The sequence below is a fragment of the Carlito syrichta genome, unplaced genomic scaffold (genome assembly GCF_000164805.1).
Source record: "Carlito syrichta isolate Samal-C Ts95f unplaced genomic scaffold, Tarsius_syrichta-2.0.1 Scaffold39610, whole genome shotgun sequence".
NCBI classification, from domain to species: Eukaryota; Metazoa; Chordata; class Mammalia; order Primates; family Tarsiidae; genus Carlito; species Carlito syrichta.
This window is the reverse complement of record NW_006983706.1, coordinates 232,270-247,025: the sequence shown is the minus strand read 5'-3', so window position 1 is coordinate 247,025 and position 14,756 is coordinate 232,270. Positions and strand designations below refer to the sequence as shown.

Below are 14,756 nucleotides of genomic sequence, written 5' to 3'. Positions count from 1 at the left end.
CCCTGTCCCGGGCGCCGAGTGCGCCCCTCCCGGGGCCCGCCCGAGCTCCGAGCGGAGTGCGCTGGCTGCGCGGCGGCGGGGCGTTCTCGGCGTGCCCGGCCCGGGGCGACCAGGATCGTTGGTCGCGTGCGAGGAGGAGCTGCAGCGCCGCTAGGAAGAATGGAGCTGGCGACTCGCTGCCAGGTGAGGGTCCGGCCGCCCGCCGCCACCGGGACGCAGCCTTGGCCGGCCTTCCCTGGGCGTCCCCGCCCTCCTCCCGGCCCCAGGCTTTGGAAACGTGGCCCCGGGCAGCGGCGCTGGGAACCTGGCGCGCCCGGTCCCGCGAACGCCTAGTAGGCGCGCCCCGCAGGTGTGCGCGATGGGTCGCCGTGCGCCCCCGGGCTGGAGAAGCGGGGGGAGGCATGCGCGGGCAGTCTGCTTCGTCCCGGATGGCTGCTGGGGGTGCAGCGCCTGCGTTTGCAGGTCTCGTAAGACGTGGGGGGGGGGTGGCTTTTGTGCGCCCCCAACTTCTCCGGGAGTTGGCACCGGGATAAGGAAGTCTTAAATGGTGCAGTTTTTCTAAAAAACAGTCGGGTCAGACCAATGCAACTCGGATAATGGCGTGTGAGAGGAATTACTTTCGTGTTTGTTCTAGAACTTTTATAAATGTTTTCAGGGATTTTGTAACCACTTGGAAGTGGCATCCTCTTTAGGCCAAATTAAAAAGCCAGTGGCAAGATCCCAAATCAGAGGCACAGCACGACCCCATTTGCGCTTTATGGGCCTTAACGAGTCTTTAAAACTCTCCTTAACAAACACTTGAGAGTGAGTTCCCCAAATGTTTCCATGAGTGGTAGAAGGTGAACACGACTTGCTTTCCTTTTTTGCCTTTCCAAAGGGGTTTTCTCCACATTTTCTTAATCGACATACCTTTTTATTTATAGGTAAGCAATGAAAACATTTTTCAAGAGAAGTAAAAATAAAATTTGTTCAAAGGTAAGGAAGCGGCCACGCCAGAGCGTGTGGGAGCCCAGAATTGCTTTGTGCGAGGGTTGGGGTTTTTTTTTCCACTTGGCTTTGTGAGAGCTTCTGGACTCACTGCCCCCAACTCACCTTCGCCGGGTGTTTACTTTTCTCCACCTGGGCGCTGGGCCTAGGAGAAGGGGCGGGCGCGGCCCCAAACCGGGGGGGGGGCTTTGGGAGGTGCAAAGCACTGGGTGCCACCAGTTCCCTGGATGCCAGTGGTGTCCAAGCCTAGGCCGCTGTCACTGCTTGAGTCTGGCAGCAAATTGAAAACTGAGCCACCAACGATCACTTTGCTCGTTCAGTGATTTCTGAAAGTCTTACCGAACGTAGTTTGAGAAAAATCTGTTGTGGATGTTTGTGAGAAAGAGTATTATTTAATAATATCTCCAATGAGGGTGGATATTAAATTCAAGGAAAACAAACAGTAAAGCAATCGTAAGGACTGAGACAGGGCTGGATACTTTATTTATTTATTTATTTAGCCACTGGTCTTTACCATGTATTGGCATGCTACACTTCTAGGAGTTTCTGTTTCTCCAGGACTCAAAAACAAAACCTCTGGAAGGAGATTGAGCTCCTTGTGATTTCATCAGACAATGTATCCAGATAAATGTATCAGTCAGAAACCTTTTTGTTGGAGGTTCTTTGGGCTTCAGCCACTGAGACTCACAGTTCACACTTAAGAAATTCACAGTGTCCCAGATTGTGTAGTTGGATGTGCACATTTTACTGTTGCATGAGGAGGCTAATTTTGGTAACTCTAAAATGGTAAACTGTGTACTTTGCAGGGGTAACCCATAAATTATATCCAACCCACCATTATGCACCAATTAGGGCAAATTGCCATATGTAAGATGATCAGATTTTTTTCCCTTTTCTAAAGACCTCCTAATTGGCAGTGCAAATTAAGATGTGTAATGATTTTTTTTCCAGTGGAAATGTTCCTGTTCATCATAATTTAAATGTGAGCAGATTATAGTCTCTTCAATTTAAATTAGTGGAGAGTGGTTCTGAGGGTGACTGCAGATAAGAGCACTTAATGAATATTTCAGGCGCAGCAAGGTGTTAAATTCGTGTGGTTCTGCCCTGTCCCCCAGCCTCGTGAATGAAGAGTGTGATGAACACCTGAAGTGGCATTCCTACATGCTGAATATGGTTCAGCTCAGTGTGCAGTGGGTTTTAATCTCACACATGCAGTACATATAATTCTCATCTCTTGGAAGACACAGAGGTAGAAGGTTTTTCAGCAAAACAGCTTAGGCCTAATGTTATGAATAATAAGCAAACAAGGAGGAAACGCTTATTCACACTGGGAACTACCTATCTTCACGTCTCTACTTTTTCTGTGATCCCACAAGTGTGTCGGATTTGATGTCCTCTGACAGTGATTACGCCTCCCACGGGCTGGAGTCTTGTTGGGCTGACCACTGTGTCTTTGTGCTTTTCTATTGAATGACAGACATAATACCTAGTGAAGGCAAGGGTGTGTGATCCCTGACTGAGAGCTCTGACAGTGCTGCTGTGTGGAGCTGGAGCATGACATTGCCTCAGCTTCTTAGCAGAGAAACTGTAGGTACTGAGTGTTCTTCCTTCCTGTCCTCCTTTCTAGCTCCAGGGTGCAGCATAGACCCTTTGAGAAGGAGAGGATGCTGAATGTGCTCATGAATATGCACAAGCGTGCTGTTGAAGGGGTGCAGGGAATTCTTCTGGTGTTGACCTTGTAGCTGCCAAGGGCTCCCATATGATCCTGTGACTTAAAATGTGTGCCGAGGACCCAAGGAGCTGGTCACAGAGAGGACAGTGATTTGACACTTTAATAGCCCTGATTTAAAAGCCTCCTGGGATGTTCTTTTTGGGCATTGCTGGCTATTCCATCCAGGGCAGAACTGAATTTTTGATGATCGGGAGAAAACGTCAAAGATCACCGTGGCTGGGCGCAGTGGCTCAAGCTTGTAATCCCAGCACTTTGGGAGGCCGAGGTGAGGGGATTGCCTGAGCCCACAGGTTCGAGAACAGCCTGGGCAACTTGGTGAGACTTCATCTCTACAACAAATCAAAAATCAGCCGGGCGTGGTAGTGTGCACCGATAGTTCTGGCTACTTGGAAGGCTGAGGCGGAAGAAACGCCTGAGCCCAACAAGTTAATGCCGTGGTGGTGGCTGTGAGCATGCCACTGCACTCCAGCCTAGGTGACAGAGTGAGACTTCAATTAAAAAAAAAAAATCACAGCAGCTGTGATCAGGTACATAGGACAGGAAACAATGACATAATTGTGGCTTAAAATAATGTATGAATGTTCAGGTAAACTAAGGAACAAGATCAGTGAAACCCACGAATATTGATTTTAAACTGCTTTTGAGAGTTTTCCTTTACTCCATTATAGTTTTGAGTTTTTTACCTCCAAGATACAGTTTTGTTTTATAAAAGACTTAGAGCTTTAGTCACCGAAGTGGAATTGGTACAGACTGCTTGAGGTAGGGATAAGGATAAGAGAATGTCAGTGGGACCACTTTATTTTCTTTTTGTTTATAGGAAGCAGTGGTTTCTGAATATTTTTAAGTGGGACCAGCCATTCAGAGGCATATTTGGTAAACAGAACCAATGTGATGTTGATACTCAGAAAAAGTTATCTTCCCTAGTAGTCAATGCTAGCTACCCTGAAAGCAGCACAGAAATATGTAATGGAATCTCACAGCGTAAGAGACCAGAGTTTTAGTTCAAGGGAATTGTTGATGCTTCCTATTTTCCTTTATAATCATCAGCTGGGAACAGAGGGCTTGCTAACTCTGGGTTAGTTCACTTATCAGGTGTTCCACTGAGTGCCTACTATGTGCTAGGCATTGCCAGGGTGAAAGAACAAAGACATAGAAAACACTGTTCTTTGTTCACACTCCCCACCCGAAGATCACTTTTTTGCCTCTTCTGTCATTGACAGAGCTCAGTTGGTTTCTGCTGTGTGCATAGGAGACCTTGAGGTTGGAGAGTGGGGGAAGACCTTAAGAGCTATCCTTTTCTCCCCTAGGAATGGAAATCATGGCTTCCTTTTAAAAATTGTGGTGTGCTAGGTACTTAAAGGTATCAGATTTAATACTCACTGTAGTTCTGTGAAGAAGATTGTATTATCTGCATTATAAAGATAAGGTTAAATTGACCAGTTTGCTCAGGGCAACTTATAAGGAAGGAACTCGGCCAGGATTCTTCCACTAGAGTCACTGCCTGGCCCTTGCCAACTGGAATCATGGGGCCTTGGCAAGTCGTGAAACTTTCCCTGAAATGAGGATGGAAATTTTTGCCTGATTCATGGTCTCACTGAGATGATCAAGGAGTACAAAAAATATAGTACTATTTAAATACAAGGGATGTTCGCTTCCTCCTTTAACTAGAAGGGATGGGTGTTAACGGCAGCTGGTCTATTTGGGGTTTGTTTTGTTTTGTTTTGAGTCAGAGACAGAGTCTCAATCTGTCGCCCAGGCTGGAGTTCCATGGCACACTCACGGCCATACCAGCGTCGACCTCCTGGGCTCCTGTGATCCTTCCGCCTCAGCCTTCCAAGTAGCTGGAACTACAGGTGCACGCTACCATGCCCAACTAATTTTTTGATTTATTGTAGAGATGAGGTCTCTCAATGTTGCCCAGGCTGGTCTCAAACCCATGGGCTCAGGCAATCCACTTGCCTTGGCCTTCCAAAGTGCTGGGATCACAGACTGAGCCACCAACCCCGGCCGGGTGTTTTCTTTTTTTAGGGAGTCTCACTCTGTTGACCAGGCTGGAGTGCAGTGGCACGCTTATGGCCACCATAGCCTCTATCTGCTGGACTCAGGTGATCCTTCTGCTTCAGCCTTCCAAGTAGCTAGAACTACAGGTGTGCGCTACCATGCCCAGCTTATTTTTTGATTTATTGTAGAGTTGAGGTCTCACCAAGTTGCAGGCAACCCACTCTCCTTGGCCTCCCAAAGTGCTGGGATTATAGGCTTGAGCTACCGTGCCTGGCCTGTTTTTTGTTTTTTTGCATTTTGCATTGAGGTCTCTGTTGCCCAGGCTGGAGAGCAATGGCATGATCATGGCTTACTGCAGCCTTGACCTCCTGGGCTCAGGTGATCCCTCTGCCTCCGCCTCCCAAGTAGCTGATATTACAGGTGCATGCCACCATATCTGGTTACTTTTGATTTATTTTTTGTAGAGATGAGGTCTTGTTATGTTTCCCAGGCTGGTTTTGAACTCCTTGGATCAAGCAATCCTCCTGCCTTGGCTTCCAAAGTGCTGAGATTCCAGGCGTGAGCCACCACACCTGGCCTGCTTCTTTTTTAGGAACTCACCAGATTGTGCTGTATATTGTCTGTAAAAGTCATTTTGGGAATACAAATCAGACCCACAAAGCTTTTTACAGAGGAATGATCATGTGAATTTTGTATTGTACAAACAATGTCGTATTAATTTAAGCTAAAATGAAAACACAGCACTGCACCACTGCTCTGAGCCTGACTTTCTAGAGAGTTTCCATCTAGTGTTTGCCTGTGGTATAATCATTTTTGCATAACCTTTGTAGTGGGATTGTTGTTTGAGTCTGCCTTCCTTAGGTCTGTTGATACTGTTTTACTGAGTAGCTTGGAGGTCTTGATAATTTTCATTTTTTAGTGACTGTGTAGTGTTTTGTTGAGTAGGTGTGTATTGTATGTATTTTTTTGTTGTTGTCAAAAAAGGTTTTCTTCCTTATTGAAGGTACTTGGCAATTAATGTCTCAGGGTGGCATATATCTTATGGCTTGTTTTGGAGTCCACACTACTTTTAGTTACTGTTTATAATATATTTAATATCTCATAAAGGGAGTATGCTTGATTTCCAATGGATGGGAACTTCTGACATGTTTTCCTGAGATATTTTCCCTTTTGTTGTGCTGTGTCAGCTGAGAGTTAGTAGTTTTTCCTGAGGTTAAAATTAAGGCTCGTAATGACTGAAGCAATGACTGTTGTCTCCCTGAACTCAGAGCATGCAGGTTTTAGTTTGGGGGAAAGTTGAGAGTAGTCCTTGAGGTCTGTTCTTTGTATCTGGTCTGCCTAGAAAACCAAGAAAGTCCTTGAACATGACGATGGACGCTCAGTGGAAGTGACTGCAGGTTAGAGCTATCAGGGAATTTGTTGGTCACATTGACTTGGAAGGCAGAGAAGCCCTGTCCTGAACTCCCCTCGTGGGTGGCAGTGATTCACTTTTTCAGAAGTGTCACCTTCTTTTATCTTGCTTATTTCAACTATAAATAGTTTCCTAGATAGCATTCCTGAAAATGCGTTTTTATTGAAGGTTGGATGTGTGAAGTTTAAATATTAATAGTAGGTTCACCCATTATGAAGAGATTCTAAGAACCACAACAAAAAGTAATTCTTGATCTGGGTGCTGGCTATAAAGAGTGGAATTTTACAGTGCTTCTGTAAAATTCACCAAGCTGTACTCAAGATATAAGCACTTCCTGTTTATATGTTGCACTTTCAATGAAACATTTTGAAAAATAGCATATGGAATCCCTAAGTATGAGTCCTGAGGCCTGTGCTTCCTGCCAGGCCAGGCCACCAAGCCTGTGGGCAGCGAATTCTCTGTGACTTGTGTCAGTGGTCCAGGAATCCATTCCCATAAACCTCCTTTACTGTCCTCAAACCCTCCATAAGAGCAAAACAGTAGTTTGGGCAGCTGCTCACATTTATTTATTTTTATTTTTAATTATTTTTTTGAGTCAGGGTCTCACTCTGTCACCCAGGCTGGAGTGCAGTGGCACAGTCATTTCTTACCACAGCCTCAACCTCTGGGCTCAAGTGATCCTTCTATCTCAGCCTCCCAAGTAGCTGGGACTACTGGTGCATGCCACCATGCCCAGCCAATGTTCTGATTTTTTTTTTTTTTGTACAGACAAGGTCTCTGTGTTGCTTAGGCTGGCTTGGAACTCCTAGACTTAAGCAATCCTCCTGTCTTAGCCTCCCAAAGTGTTGGGATTATAGGCATGAGCCGCTGTGCCTGGCTAGCCACCCACCTTTAAACCTTTGATTCAGGAGGGTTATATACCTAGAGGGTGACTTGCATTTGTGCACGAACCTGGAGGCCTGGGTCTTTTGGCACAAATCCTGGTACCCCCTCTTCTGCCTCCTGGTATGCTTCCTCCTCCTCTATGAGGGCCCCATATTTTCCCCAGGCTAGTGACAGGTGACCCAGAAACCATGTGGCTGGTTGAAATAATAATTACATAGTTGGTGTGTGAAGGGCCTGCCATCTAGTCAGTGTTAAGTGTTTATTGCAATTTTTTAAAAGCTGGTTTCGGGCTGTGGATGTATAGTGAGTGAAAGTATGAGTTCTGCTAGACTGGAGGGTCCTGAACAGAGTGTTCTTTTGGACTAAATATGGAAACCAGTTGGTGCCTGCACCAGAGGCCTGGAGGGCAGCAGCCCACGCTCCTTATGGAAGAGATTTCCTCATAAATCTCCAGTTTTATCTTTCAGGGTCATGCCTCATTTGCATTCTATCCCATGATACATTTTTATTTATTTTAATACGAAAATGGAACTTAAAATGGCTTTTCTGGGAAAAAATATTCCCCTCTCCTGTCCCTCCTGTGGCCCTGAAAAGCACCCCCACCCAGCAGTCACCCAGCTCTGAAGTTGAAGAAATGTGAAACCACCAAGTGTAAAATTTAGAAATCCTACCTGTAGTGACTCCTGAAATAGAAGAGAGCAGTCTCTCCCACCCTCACTCCTCCCCTACAGTGTTTTTTCATTTAAAACTCCAGGATTCTAGAGGGAAATTGAATGGGGGGGGATCAAACTTTAGTTAATTGAAATCCCTAAAAACATTTTTTATGAGAAATGTCTTATGTCTTTATTTTGTTTCCATTAGCATTGGTTTAAAAAGGAAGTTAAGAAAAATAAAAATATGTTTAATGCCACCGTTTATTTTTAGCTTTCTCTTTTTTTTCCCCTCATGGTCAGTCCTAGGTGTTGTTTTCTTTGGGAACTTTTTTTTTTTTTAACTTAAAGTAATTAAAGCCAATAGGGGCTCATCCAGTCATTCCCACACATGCGCGTGACCTCTTACAGAAGGCTCCCTTTACCTGACTTAAAAAAAAAAGTCATTCTGTTTTCCCACAGCTTCAGAAACACTGAAAAGAGCATCTGGGTGTCCTCATGACCTTCGTTGTACTAAGTGGTTGCAATTAGGCAGCAAAGAAGGATACATTTGTAGTGAGTGTGAGTGTGTCATTCATTGTGGCACAATGGTGGGAGCCAAGTGGTGTCCGCGCCTAAGCAGCCGGCATCCCAGAGGTTGTTAGGGTCATTATCCACAGTCCACCGTCAGTGCTTTTAGCAGGGCAGAAGTGTGTCAAGAGGATCTTGCATAAAGGCTTCCTGGGCCTAGGATGCAGCGGATCCTTCCCCCTCTTGTGTCCTCTTCCTCCGCCCTGTCCGTCTGGAGATCTTTCAGCTCTTGTCTGGAGTGAGCCCAGAGACACTTGCTGCCTCGAAAGACAGGCGCCTCCAGATTCATACTTCCACCTGTGAAGCCTCTGCACGTCCTCCTGGGAGACTCCATCCTGCAGCTGTGTAGATGTGGCTGATGTCACTACTCCGAGAGGTCTTCCTGACCATCACCCCCACTGCTGGCTCAGGTGTTCCCTCAGGATTTCTGAAGCGCTTGGACTTCCCTGTTCACATTTATTATACCACAATGAAATTGTTTAAAGGTTGTCTCTCAACTTGCTCTACACAACTCATTTTTCTTTCTTTCTTTCTTTCTTTCTTTTTTTTTTTTTTTGAGTCAGAGTCTCAATCCATTGCCCAGGCTGGAGTGCAGTGGCACGCTCATGGCCACCCCGGTGTTGTTGACCTGCTGGGCTCCAGCGATTCTTCTGCCTCAGCCTTTCAAGTAGCTGGAACTGCAGGTGCATTGCTACCACGCCCAGCTAATTTTTAAATTTATTGTAGAGATGAGGTCTCACTAAGGTGCACAGGCAGTTCTTGAACCTGTGTGCTCAAGCAGTCCTCTCATCTTGGCCTCCCAAAGTGCTGGGATTACAGTCTTGAGCCACCACACCTGGCATGGCTCATTTTTTATCAGCTCTCTTGGTACAGTGTCTGGCATGTATTAGATATAATAAATGATGCCATGCGGATGTTGGTTGCTAAGTTAATATCTGTTGAGAGGATGGAAGGACAAAGTAGTACTGTTACAGGACAGTCTTTTAGTAACTAACATTTGTAAAGTTTCTTCTACTTTATACAACACTTTCCAGGCACAGTTTGGAAGTCAGCAGGGTTTAGTATTAATGTTCTGGTTCTTTTCCTTCTGGGTCAATGGGAGGGTTGTGCTTTCTTAGCCCATGAAACTGGCAAAGATGTTTGGCATGCTATGTTTAGTGAAATATGAGCAGTATTATGTGTCACTTCTAGGTGGAATTCTTTGTTTTTAATTGCATATCTGTTTTTTTTCCAGGAAAGCTTATGCCTTTTTTTGAGTTGAAGTCTCACTCTGTCTTCCAGGCTGGAGTGCAGTGGCACACTCAACATCCATTGCAGCCTCAACCTGCTGGACTCAAGCGATCTTTTGCCTCAGCCTTCCAAGTAGTTGGGACTATAGGTGTGCGTCACCACGCCCAGCTAATTTTTTGAGTTATTGTAGAGACAAGGTCTCACCATGTTACCCAGACTGGTCTCAAATCCCTGGGCTCAGGCGATCCTCTCTCCTTAGCCTCCCAAAGTGTTGAGATTATAGTCTTGAGCCACAGTGCCCAACTGATAATGTCCCTTTATTGCTTCTGAAATACTGAGTGATTAACAACACTCAATGTGCTTTTTTTTTTTTGAGTTGGAGTCTCACTCTGTCACCCAGGCTGGAGTACAGTGGCACACTCATAGCCACCCCAGTGTTGACCTGCTGGGTTTGGGCGATCCTTCCACCTCAGCTTTCCAAGTAGTCAGAACTACAGGCGCACGCTACCATGCCTGGCTAATTTTTGATTTATTGTAGAGACGAGGTCTTGCCAAGTTGCCCAGTTGGGTCTCGAACCTGCAGGCTCAGGCAATCCACTTGCCTCGGCCTCCCAAAGTGTTGGGATTATAGGTTGAGCCACCGAGCCTGGACACCCCCCCACCTTTTTTTTTTTTTTTTTTGAGTCAGAGTCTCACTGTGTCGCCCAGGCCATACTCATGGCCACTGCAACCTTGACCTGCTGTGCTCAGGTGGTCCTTCTGCCCCAGCCTTCCAAGTCGCCAGAACTACAGGTGCGTACTACCACACCTGACTAATTTTTTTTTTTTTTTTAATTGTAGAGATGAACTCTGGCCAAGTTGCCTAGGCTGGTCTCAAACCCCTGGTCTTAGGCAATCCTCTTGCCTCAGCCTCCCAAAGGGCTGGGATTATAAACTTGAGCCACTGTGCCTGGCTGTGGCTCTCATATTTCAATGTTGGCTTCTCTCTGATTGTCACGGGAGTGAGCTAGGGTCATGGTAGAAGCATGGGTTTCTTTCTGATTGTTGGAGTGATGAGGGCAAGGGGAATGCTCCGGTTGAGTGGCTTAGAGTTCAGGATGTTAGGTACCCTAGGGCCGGCAGGAGGGTCTCTCAGGACGAAGCTATTGTTTGGTCCAAAATGCCAGTAGCACCTTGTTGGAAAACACTGAGAACAGACTTGTCCAATTGGATAATCAATCTTTCATTTGGAGTCCAGAGAAACCTGGACTGCCTTCACATTTCCTACCTGCTGACCTCCCTAGTCGAGAAAATTACTTTACACTTCCAAAGTGGTTTGGTTCACTTCACTCCCAGGATCTCTGCCGTAATTCTAGCTCACTGGCTGCTCATCTGCTGAATAGCTCCTCTGAACCTTATACAAATGCACATGTGAAATTTCTCCCCACTTACATTTTCTCCTTTAAAAATAGCAGATTTCTTTTTGGGAGCTTTTTATTTGTGGTAAAATATGCATAATAAAATTTACCATTTTTAGCCTTTTTTTTTCTTTTAAAGAGGCAGGGTCTTGCTCTCTTGCCCAGGCTAAAGTGCAGTGGCGTAATCAGAGTTCACTTTTGGGCTGAAGCGATCCTCCTTCCTCAGCCTCCCTCTCACCACCATACCCATCTAATTCATATTTAGTTTTTGTAGAGATGAGTTCTCAGTGTTGCCCAGACTGGTCTCCAAGTTCTGGCCTCAAGCTGTCCTCTGGCCTGGGCTTCCCAAAGTGTTGGGATTACAGATGTGAGCCAACACACCTGGCCTCTAATGATTTTAAGTATATTATTCAGTGGCATTAGGTTAGTCACATTGTTGTGCAACCATCACCAACATCTCCTGAGCTTTTTTTAACATTCTAAACTGAAACTCTGAGCCCATTAAGCAATAACTCCTCGTTACTGCTCCCTCCAGCTTATAGTTACCTCTGTTTTAGTTTTCCTCTCTAAGAATTTGACCATCCTAGATATCTCATAAAAGTGGAATCATAAAGTACTTGTCCTATTGTGACTGGCTCATTTGACTTAACAATGTTTTTCTGTTTGTTTTGACTTGGAGTCTCACTCTGTTGCCCAGACTGGAGTGCAGTGGCACGCTCACAGCCACCCCAGCGTCGACTTACTGGACTCCAGTGATCCTTCACCTTAACCTTCCAAGTAGCCAGAACTACAGGCGTGTACTACCATGCCCGGCTAATTTTTGATTTATTGTAGAGATGAGATCTTGCCAAGTTGCCTGGGCAAGTCTCAAACCCGCAAACTCAGGCACTCCACCCGCCTCAGCCTCCCAAAGTTCTAGGATTACAGGCTGAGCCACCGAGCCTGGCCAGCATAACATTTTTAAGGTGCATCCATTTTGTAGCATGTACTAGAATTTCATTTCTTTTAAAGGCTGATACTCCCTTATGTGTATATACCTTGTTTTTGTTGTCTTTCATTCTTTGATGAACATTTCTGTTGGTTTCTACCTTTTGGCTATTGTGAATAATGCATTGGTATACAATGAATAAACATTGGTGTACAGATATCTGCTTGAATTCCTGCTTTCATTTGTTTGGGATATGCAGCTAAAAGTGGAATTACTGGGTTATATGATAATTCTAAATTTAATGTTTTAGGAAACCACCATATTGCTTGGCACAGTGGCTGTACCATTTTACATTGTCACCAGTCGTGCACAGGGGTTCTAATTTCTTTACATCCTTACCAACACTAGTCTTTCCTGTTTTTTTGATAATGGCCATTCTAATGACTGTGAAGTGGTATATTGTGGTTTTGATGTGTATTTCCCTAATGATTATGTTCCCTAATGAAGGCGTTAAGCATCTTTTTATGTACTCATTGTCCATCTGTATATTTTCTTTGAAGTGTTAATTCAGGTTCTTGGCCTATTTTTTAATTGTGCTTTTTATAGTTGTTGAGTTGGAGCAGGTATTTATATATTCCAGATATTAATCTCTTATCAGATAGATGATTTGCAAATATTTTCTCTCATTCTAAGGGTTGCCTTTTCATTCTCTTGGTAGTGTCCTTGGCACAAAAGTTTTTAATTTTGGTGAAGTCTGGTGTATTTATTTTTTTCTTTTGTTGCCATATTCAAGACATTATTGCCAAATCCAGCATCATGAAGCTTTTTCTCTATGTTTTCTTCTAAAAGTTTATAGTTTTAGCTCTTCTATTTAGCCTCTGATCTGTTTCAAATTAGTTTTTATAGTTGATTTGAGGTAAGGCCCCAACTTCATTCTTTTCCATGTGGATATATCCAGTTTTCCCATCACCGTTTGTTGAAAAGATTCTCCTTTGCCATTGAATAGTCTGCACTCTTCAAAATCATTTAGCCACATATGCAAGGGTTATTTCTGTGTTGTTTATTCACTTCCTTTAGACTGTGTGTCTGTCTGTATGCTAAAACCACACTGTTTTGATTACTGTAGCTTTGTAGTAAGTACTAAAGTCAGGATATGTGAGTCCTTCAACATTATTCTTTTTCAAGTCCCTTAAGATTCTTCGATTTCTACAAAAAATGTCACTAGGATTTTGATTGGGATTGCACTGAATCTGTAGATAATGTCAGATAGTATTGTTACCTTAAAAATATTAAGCTTTCCAATCCATGAATATGGGGTGTTTTTCTATTTATTTGTCTTCTTTGATTTCTTCTTTGTTTTGTTGTTTTCAGTGTTTAAGACTTTTACCTTGTTGGTTAAGCTTATTCTTAAAGTATTTTATTTTATTTTTTGAGTTTAAGTTTCACTCCGTTGCCCAGGCTGGAGTGCAGTGGCCCACTCATAGCCACCCCAGTGTCGACCTTCTGGGCTCAGGCAGTCCTTTTGCCTCAGCCTCCCAAGTAACTGGAACTACAGGCATGCACCCCCGTGCCCGGCTAATATTTTGATTTACTGTAGAGATGAGTCCTCATTAAATTGCCCAGGCTGTTCTCGAACCTGTGGGCTCAGGCAGTCCTCTCATCTCGGCCTCCCAAAGTGCTGGGATTACAGACTTGAGCTACTGTGACCAGCTGGTATTTTATTTTTTTATGCCATATTAAGTGAAATTGTTTTTCTTCTTTTCATAATTTATTGTTAGTGTGTAGAAATGCAGCTGATTTTATGTCCTGCATGGGTTGTTGAATTTGTTAATTAGCTCCAGCTACTTTTTGTGTAATCTGTAGTGTTTTCTACATTTATGATTATGTCATTTTCTAACCGTGAACTTTTACTTCCTCCTTTCTTTTGATGTCTTTTATTTCTTGCCTGATTGCTCTGGCTAGAGCTTCCAGTACTATGTTGAATGAAAGTGGCAAAAGCAGGCATACCTCTTTCCTGATCTTAGTGGAAAAGCTTTCAATCTTTCATTCACCATGGAGTATAATGTTAGTTGTGGATTTTTCATATGGGATATTTGTTAAGTTGGTGTAGTTTCTTTCCAATCTTCGTTGAGTTTTTTTTTTCCTGATCGTGAAAGGATTTTTAAATTGTCAGATGCTTTTTCTGTACTTATGGAGATGATCTTTTTTTTTTTCCTCTGTTCTGTTCATATGGTGTATTACATTCATTGGTTTCATATGTTGAACTATCTTGAATTCCTAGAATAAATCCTGCTTGTTCATCTTACCTTTTGCTATACTGCTGAATTTGGTTTGCTGGTATTCTTTTGAGGACTTTTATATTCATAGAGGGATATTGCACTGTAGTTTTCTTGTATTTTTATCTAGCTTTGTTAAAAGGACAATGCTGGCCTCCTAAAATAAGTTAGGAAGCATTCTCTCTTCTTCAGCTTTTTTAGCAGAGTTTGAGACGGATAGCTATTAATTCTTCTTTACCCATGAAGCTGTGCTCCTGGGCTTTACTTTGTTGGGAGGTTTTTGATTACTGATTCAAATGCTTAGTAGTGTAAGTCTATTCAACTCTCTTCATATTTCAGTCTTGGTAGGTTGTATGTTTCTAGGAATTTATCCATTTTCTCTAGATAATCCAATTTGTTGGCATATAATTTGTTCCTGGTACTCTTTTGAATTTTTTTTTTTTTTTAAAGAAAGGATTTATTGAGAGGACAGAAAAGCTCCCATAGTAGGAGGGGGACCCAAGGGGGTTGTCCTGAAATCTTTTTTATTTCCGTAAAATGTGTAGTATTTTTCCAGTTTCATTTCTGATTTTAGCCATTTGAGTTTTCTCCTCCTGTATATTTAGCCAGCATAGCTTAAGCTTTGTAAATTTTGTTTATAGTTCCAAGGAATGAATTTTGGTTTCATTGATTTTTCTCTAGTCTTATTC

The 14,756-nt window shown here is 43.6% G+C and overlaps 1 protein-coding gene across 3 annotated transcripts in view; it reads left to right on the top strand.

Moving 5' to 3' along the window:
- The first annotated feature begins 6 nt into the window (after positions 1–6).
- Positions 7–14,756, top strand: part of CDCA7L (cell division cycle associated 7 like) — a 47,023-nt gene continuing 32,273 nt past the window's right edge. The window contains exon 1 of one of the 3 annotated variants that reach the window (XM_008047877.2): positions 7–183. In XM_008047877.2, the coding sequence (XP_008046068.1) occupies positions 160–183 (24 nt within the window). In that variant the 5' untranslated portion in view covers positions 7–159. The remainder of the gene's footprint in view (positions 184–14,756) is intronic. The other 2 variants (XM_008047891.2, XM_008047884.2) reach the window with 2 other exon arrangements.